General features: G+C 44.8%; 1 protein-coding gene across 1 annotated transcript in view; it reads right to left on the bottom strand.

Moving 5' to 3' along the window:
* Positions 1-481: 481 nt before the first annotated feature.
* Positions 482-8,257, bottom strand: part of ccdc22 (coiled-coil domain containing 22) — a 36,007-nt gene continuing 28,231 nt past the window's right edge. The window contains exons 7-16 of the mRNA XM_046057141.1: positions 7,120-7,335; positions 6,862-7,032; positions 4,155-4,274; positions 3,955-4,071; positions 3,770-3,871; positions 3,557-3,664; positions 3,008-3,103; positions 2,665-2,724; positions 2,498-2,572; positions 482-1,064 (exon numbers count right to left, since the gene is read on the bottom strand). Coding sequence (XP_045913097.1) covers positions 951-1,064; positions 2,498-2,572; positions 2,665-2,724; positions 3,008-3,103; positions 3,557-3,664; positions 3,770-3,871; positions 3,955-4,071; positions 4,155-4,274; positions 6,862-7,032; positions 7,120-7,335 — 1,179 coding nt within the window. The 3' untranslated portion in view covers positions 482-950. The remainder of the gene's footprint in view (positions 1,065-2,497; positions 2,573-2,664; positions 2,725-3,007; positions 3,104-3,556; positions 3,665-3,769; positions 3,872-3,954; positions 4,072-4,154; positions 4,275-6,861; positions 7,033-7,119; positions 7,336-8,257) is intronic.

An 8,257-nucleotide genomic window follows, 5' to 3' on the forward strand; every position in this document is an offset into this window, starting at 1 on the left:
TCAAGGGCTGTAACTTTAAAAACCTACATCAGATTGCTCTGATATTGACAGAGGGTCACCCTGAGGTGGTCTGCTGTCACTGTGAAGTGAAATGAGTTAGTGGAAACAGAAGGTTTTCTTGGCTGAATGTAGTAAGCTTTCTGTGAAAAACAGCGCGAGTGCTGGCTTGACTGTCGTTTTCCCAGTGGAGGCTGGCTTGACTTCAGTCATTTTAAGATCCCGCCTGCAGTCACCTGCAGCTCATGTCAAGACTATCAAGTCGGTAAAAGTCAGCCACAGTCATCTCGAACGAACCAAATCACGCACGAAAGCAGTGGTATTCGAAAACTTTTTCTGTCACGCCCCCTTCAGGAGCCAAAAATCATTAACAATCCAGGCGACTGAGAAAAACAAGATTCAGGTTAGGTAAATAACCTTGGTAGCAGCGTGGCCTTTTTGTGGCGCTCTATCCACCCCCCAGCTTGAGAACCACTGCACAACAGCTAGTAAGGCATCTTTATTGAAGCTGGCACCGTATGTACAACAATCTTCTGCTGACAACATTTTTAATGGACATTCAGATTCATTCACTGCGTTCAAACAGAATCATGACGTGAATTAACTGCTAATGTCTGAAAATGATTCCTGTATTAAAAAGATATTAATCAAGATATCTTATGAAAACATTTCATACATCAATATGAACGGCTGTCCCTGTGAGGAGGACTGACAGCGCCCTCTGCTGTCCAGGTGATCGGACCAGGGACCAGCCGGAGGAACCTGATCCATCAGTCCCTGCAGGCTGTGCATTACCCTGCCTGGTTAGTCCCACGGTACAAATAGTTGCTGAAGAAATGCAGGTCTGCAACAGAGGTGGGTGTTAGGGACCGCCTGTCTCTGCAGCGCTGTGTCCGGGTCCGGGTCTTTACACCACGTCAGCCTCAGCAGGCAGAGCGCAGCACTCGGAGCCTTCAGCCCTCTCGGACTTTGGCGGCGAGTGCAGAGTTCTCCTGTCGGATGGCCCTGTAGTCGTCCAGGATCCTCTCCAGGTTCGCCACCGTTTTGTTTCCGTTTTCAGTCTCAATCTGTGGACAAAATGTGATCAAGTGTAAACTTCCAAACCTGCTGCTGCATTTAAAAAGACTTAACATTTCAAGACACAGAAACATACGGACAACAGTTTTATTCATGCGTGTCCAGTACAGAGATCCTGCGACCTGCAGGGAGACTGTGACCCAGAGGGGTCAAGCTAAAGATGGAGCAGGATTTCTTTTTGGCTCAGTGAGCAGAGTGGAAATCTGTGTCTTTGAGTTTCTATGTTGCACTGTAGTGTCTTCTGGCGGTGAGCTGGCTAACTTCCTGTCAGCCCTCCTCTAACTTGAATGGGGGTGAAATAATAATCGTGCAGCTCTGATAGACTTTCCAAATGTTATTGACCGAATGGATCAAACTCTGATAGTGAAACAAGTCATGGGGTGCAGCGTTCAACAGCAGCTGGTTTGGCCGCTAGCCTCAGAGCACGGAGCACTTCCTGGGAGCTCGGAGGAATTGCAACGCTACCAAGCCGACCTATCACAGTTCTTGCGTTGCTGCGACGTGTAGTTACATTTTCGAGAGATGCAGAGAGCAGCACACACTTTTGAGTTTTTTTTCCTTGTCAGTACTTCGTAAGTTTTGTTTTACAATAATAAAGTTTTATTCCTGTTCACAGTCACTTACAGAACTATCAGTGTGTATGGGAAATGACAGAAGGTTAGAATATACTGTTACGGTGCTGAAGGTGCTATGAAAAAGTTGGGTGCAGCTAAATGAAAGGTTTAGGTGCACCAGTGCAACCAGTGCACAAAGTTAGTCTGGAGCGCTGACAGCTGAAATATGGAAAGACAGTGAATGAAGTATGGAGGGACACTGTATCCAAAGTGTGATATGTTCAATGAAAATGAGAAAATCTTTTAACTGAACCACTACATTCACTTTGTAGATGAGCTCTCAGCTCATAGAGCATTTTAACTGACAGGGCATAAACAAACGCTTTTATTAAGTAAAGGACATGTGATTTATAGAACCAGCGTGTTTTTAGGTATCTGCAGCTCAGAGTTTATTCTGAATAACATAAAACAGATCATGCATACATCCAGCAGTGCAGGAGTCTCTACACTGTGGAATAAATAAATGTACGATTCACCATCCGACCAGCAGCTCCGGGCTGTGGAAGAAGATGTGATGGGAAAATCCTGTCAGACTGTTCTTTCCTCTGCAGCACAGTCCTGCTGGAGGCATGAGTTGTACTATATTTATGTAACCTGACAGGAAACTACAACATGAGGACTGACCTCTTATTAAAGGTCTGTTAGCAGTGACCAGGATGGAAATCAGGAGGACCTCGCCCTGCTCTGAGGCCCCGGCTGAACAATGAAGAGGCGATACTGCTTATAAAAACATAAGCTAGGCTAACCACACCCTGCAGCTCTCTCTGTACTGGAAGTAACAGATCTTCTCATGTGACTCTGAATCCTACCTGCTCCTCCAGATCCCGAATCTCCCTCAGGATGGTTCCTGTGTCCTCGATGGTTTGGATCAGCTGGTTACAGTTCTGTAGAAGAACGCAGGAGTGAGAGACGCTCTCTGATAGGTGTGATGCAGACATGATGACATGTAAGACAGTCAGACAACATGATGACGTACTTCATGCAGGGCGGCCAGGTACTTGTAGGATTTACGGACGGATTCGTCTTTTTTGGCGTCCTGCAAATAAAATGAAATGATCCATACATGAGAAACTGGTTTAGAGAATGCACAAGATTAAAATGTAAAGATTCTTGTTCTAGATTCTGCAGCACTGTCCTTCAAAGAAACAGCTGTGTGAACCCGTGTGCCTTGGGTCGCTGCTGGTTCTGACACCGTGGTGAAATGAACATGAACCCAGTGTCCTGAGAGGACTCACACCAGTCATGTTTCTAATTTTCTTTACTTAAATTCTTTCACAGCCAGACAACAAACAGAACCGATAGAAGAACCCTCTGCTCACCTTGAAGACCAGCTCATCGGTCACAGCGAAGGTCCGGTCCAGCTTTCCTGTCAGGTTGTTGATCTCTTTCTGGAGCTCCTTTGTGTCTGATAGAATCTGCGTGGACACAGAAGATGTTACGGCGGAAAGCAGCTCCAGTGAGAGCTCCAGTCCACTGAACACTCACTGACATTAACTGAGTGGGCTATTGATGGACGGCACAGACATCATGAGACCAGAACACAGTGTGTGTAAAAGAAGTGGACCTAGATGTCACAACGTCTCCTGTTGGTTTGTGGACTACTGTTCTGAAGCCTTGATTTGGAATTTAGGCCGTCACCATCTTGGTTTTTTGGACAAGACAAGACTCATTTTCTCATAGACGTCTATACAATCACACTTCTTTCTGCAGCCAGAGGAGTCGCCCCCTACTGGCTGTTTAAGGTACTTCAGCACTTTATAGACCCGGAGGTTCCTGCTTGGGTCTGACATGTCGCCTCGTGTCTCAATACAAACTGGATCTATCTTCATGTATCTCCCATGTCCTGTTAATTTGCTCTAAAATTGTACCTTTGTAATTTCCTCCTTCTGTTTCTTGATGTTGCTGACAATCTCCAGGATCCTCTGCGTGTATGCTGAGCGGGACGCGTCCTGAGGAAGGTTTTCTAACTCTGTCGCCTATGTTGGACAGACAAAGCTGTGTCAGCATGACGTCCAGCACCTACAGTAGCCTGTGAACACACCTGAGCTAATAAAGAAAGAAATGTAAACTCAGTCCAGTACCAGCTGTTTGTACATCTCTTCCTTCTTTCTGGCCTCCTCTGTGGACACACGGATTTTGTCATGCAGAGACTTGATCTCTGACAGCTTTCTGGACGACTCCATCTGAGGAAACACACTAACACAATCAGAGTGTGTGTTCACTGAAGCAGATACAGCCACATGTCTGTGAACACAGCAGCACTCACCTCCTGGCTGCTGCAGATCTCTTTGAGTCTGCGGTGCTCGTCGATGAGCGGGGCGCGGTGCTTCTCCCACTGAGAGGCCAGGTGCACCACCCTCTTGGCGCTCGCCTCCACCTGAGCCTGGAGGAACAAATGCAGGTGTCCACTCAGTGCTCTGCTGGGTTTGATGCCAGCAGGTCCAGACTCTTACTTAGCCCTCCTACCTGAAGCTTCAGCATGTTGTTTTCAGCATCTGGCAGCAGGTCGATGGTTTTCTTCTTCACCTGCATCTTCTCCTCTCTGTCAGCGTTTCCCAGCTCTCTCTGCTTCAACTCATCCATCACCTACAGCAACGCCAAACAAGTTAACTCCTGATGGACTACAGAGGGTTGTTCACTAATCAAGTGTTTGGAACTAAAGCTCCATAATTTGGGGGACGTAAACAGAAAGTATAACATTAGCATGTTGTTAAGCTGATGATATACGGAGCAACTTTTAGAGCAATGGTGCTGGGCAATGTTCCCGTCAATGGTATTGAGTAAAGATTACTACCGTAATCCCCTTCCCCCACCACTCGCCCTGCCCCACTGCTATCTGTTCAAAACATAGTCGCACTTACCACTTGGATTTACAGAGCTATCACTGTGATACTGAAGGAAACTCTCAGGCAGGTTCTGCAGCAACTCTCTTCTCGGATATCAAAGTGGATTTTTATTGGACGTTTATTCGATATGGACATTGGAGATAATGCTATGCTCTCTTTGAATGAGTAATGGCTCAGAGACCCAGCATGCACCTGTCCCTCACATCTCAGGTACCTGTCTTTAATGAAAGACGGGTGAGACTCAAAAGACATCTTTTAAAGGGTCGACCTGCTCAATAATGGTTGGACCTAATGAGAGGAAAGTGGAAAAACACAGGAGAGATAGAGAACATAAGAGAAGTGGCCTGTACTACGAAGGGAGTTCAACCTACTCAGAATTAGGGTTGACAGACTTTGACTGCCTACCTACTGTGGTGTTAAATTATGACAGCGAATAAGATGTTGGTTAGTTGAGTCTGTGTTAACTTAATTGGAGTTGGTGCACGTTCATTAAAAGGGGCTCATTCGGCCATGCGGGCAGAGTTTTTTCACAATGGCGCATGCTCCATATTTTCCCCAGAAGAACGCATGATGATATTGTCAGGTAGTGATGTGTCCGTCCGTATCGAGGCTTCAAATTGTGTGTCGAGTAATGCAGGAACCTTTTTGTGAAGCGCGTATCGAGGCTTGTGTTGACGTATGTGGTGACGTTCGAAGCCTCGCGAGCCGGCCGTACTGACCGATTCAGGAGGTGGTTCGCGGGTTTGGCGTGCGTTTCGAAAGGAGCAGCAAAATGCAGTGGACCCTCCTCAACATTTTGTGGACTTTTGAACTTGAAATTGAACACAATTAGATTTTATCAAAAGCTCATTTTAAATGACTAAAAAAGTTAAATAACTTCAAAAATTGTGATAAACAGAGGAAAAGAAAGTGTTGACATGTTTTTTTACATTTTGTGGCATTGGTTAGAATTAAACTCTTACCCCATATTACAGTAATAATAATTTTCTAAAGCAGGTAAAATCATCTCCAAAAAAGAAAGGGCCTGAAGCCCAGCACTGTGGAAGTGTTATTTTTAAATAAAGATGAATAAAATGTTGTCTCTATTATCTAAAGTCACAAACCAAGTTATCATAACCCTCTCCCTTGTTTCCACTTTCCTTTTGACCCTTTCATCGTATCATAAAGACACACCTTATTAAAAAGCTAATCAGTCATGTATTGGCATCACAAACATCATTCATTAATTCATTCAATTCAAAGCTTCACACACCAAAGCCGTGTTCCCGTTATAATCACTCTGCCTGTTTTACATTTATTGTCCACTGGATGGCATACTAGAGCAAATCAAGCACCGTGAAGCTTCGGCCCATGAGTGAACCAACTGGATGGAAAGCTTCAATGCTTCATGAAGCTTCATCTCGCCATCACTAGTGTCAGGACCGGGTCAGGATAAGAGGAGTTTAAAGACGTTAACAGCAAAATCTAACACTGTGGCCTCCAACAAATCCAGGTTGAGCTTATTGGCAGTGCATCGAGTAACTTTGTAATTATCTTCACAGTATTCTTGTTGTAATTCTCTATTTAGTATTTTATGTACTTTTATGCCCAATATGATAAAGACATAAAGGTACAACTGTATATTAGGTCCACTGTAATAAAACCAGCCAGGGGAGTGAGGTAATAATCTGAGAAAAAAAACTCACTGGTAAAGTAATAAACTTGAATAACCTCTGAAATCATAGTCAGACATTTATTAGAGAAAATAGTGGTTTTTTTGTCAAGGAACCAGATCACTTCACTTTGCAAGGCTGCAACATTTCTCTCACTCACACACACACACACACACACACACACACACACACACACACACACACCTCTGCCGTGTATTATGCCTGCAGTGGAAAATTATATTATAGCCTATAATCTATTTAGCTACTAATCCAATTTAGCAATGAGGAAAGCCTCATGATTTCAGCCTCCAATCACATTATCATTATATGCACTGGGACTTTAGAGACAGTGAAGTTGTTTCGCTCATGGTAAAATCCTGTCTCAGACTGTTAGAACTTCTGTGGAGTGTGACTGTGTGTCCTTAAACAACACGCCTCCACCAACACGTGCAAAAAACAGCAGGTGTGTGAGTGCATGTGCAGATTCACAGGTGGAAACCAGAATGCAGGTAAAAGATATTTAAAACGGCGTCATGTCAGTCAACCACGTACAGTATAGATGACGTACAGATGCACTGTGTAGGTGAACAGCCGGTCTTACATTTACCATCACAATCTAAGATCATGTCCTGGTTCTGTCATGAGTCTATCAGGTTCAGCTGAGGTGTGTGTTACCTGAGATTTAGTGACGCTCATGTGCTTCATGTCTGCTGCCAGCTGGTCCACGTCACTGCAGAGCTGCTGGAACTGCTGCTGGAACGAAGCCAGCTCCTCCTGCTGACGGAGCTGGATATCGATCTCTGACTGGTGCCCAGTGGGGACGGAGCTGGGTACTGGTGCCGCCTCCTGGAGGGGGCAGGGACACACTTTAAACTCTTACTGCAGAGACATTTGCTGTGCATGTTAGTGTTGTGCTCATGGAGCAGACCTCACCTGTGTGAAGGTGAATTTCTGGGTGTGGGTGAAGTGGGTACCCTTGGACATGACTTTGTCAGAGGGGGCGAAACCTCTGAAGGCCTGCAGGAGCTCCGACAGGTCTGAGGCGGAGCGAGGCCCGCCAAAGGCACTTTCAGGAGAGGGCAGAGCAGCAGAACGCAGCTGCTCCTCGATGCGTTTCCTCAGCCGGGTCAGCTTCCTGGAGCGGTACTCCTGTTCAGACAGAACTATGTTTTCAGTGGTATAAAAACCTTACATAATGAACAATTATGTTTTTATTACCTTAGAACGAGCCATTTTTTTTTCTACATAATCGCGGGGACCCCCTTCTATGGAGGTCGCCGTATTTTGTCGTCATGTTTCTACTGTAGCCGACAACAAACAAACAGCGCTACAGAGCATGTTTCGTCATCACGGCGTTCTTCTTCTGCTTGTTTAATTCCGGCAATGTAGACGGCCATTACTACATTAAATACGTACACAGAAGAAGAAGAAGGAATAATAATAATAATAATAATAATACTACTAATGATAATAATAATCTACAGTCTCTGAGTAGTCTTCTGGTTTGTTTGAATGAGCACACACGTGTTATTTAGCAGGAGAGCTGACAGCCTGTGGATCTTTATACCATGAAGCCAGAGGAGTCGGACAGATGCAGACAGCTGACAGCAGAATTCAGGCATTTTGTGGATTTTCCCAGATGGAAGGCTATAATGTGGGACAGATGTTTTCAAAGCGGTGCTGAAGTTGTCTGTTTTCTGATGGACAGGTAATTAACTTAAGTTTGTCAGACTTTAGCGATGCAAATGAAAACTGTTGTTTGATAGCTTTAGCTATTAGCTGGCCATAATCACCGAGAGACATGACATGATGAAATATGGATTAATTTCATGTCACCTACTTATTCTCCAGCCTGTGGTTTGGCTTTGCCGACAATCAGCTGATCAGTAACAATACGGCAATAAAACCGTAAGGTTAGCTTAGAGCATGGAAGCATCAGCCAGCTAAACTTTTCTGACTGGTAGAATAAAATGTATTGTTAGTTGGATTGGTTTATTCTCCAGCGCTGTGCTTTGGCTTGTGGTGTTATGTTAGTTGGATTAATTTCATGTAGTTACTCTCTCTCTCTCTC

Source organism: Micropterus dolomieu, linkage group LG08, assembly GCF_021292245.1.
Source record: "Micropterus dolomieu isolate WLL.071019.BEF.003 ecotype Adirondacks linkage group LG08, ASM2129224v1, whole genome shotgun sequence".
Classification (NCBI taxonomy): domain Eukaryota; kingdom Metazoa; phylum Chordata; class Actinopteri; order Centrarchiformes; family Centrarchidae; genus Micropterus; species Micropterus dolomieu.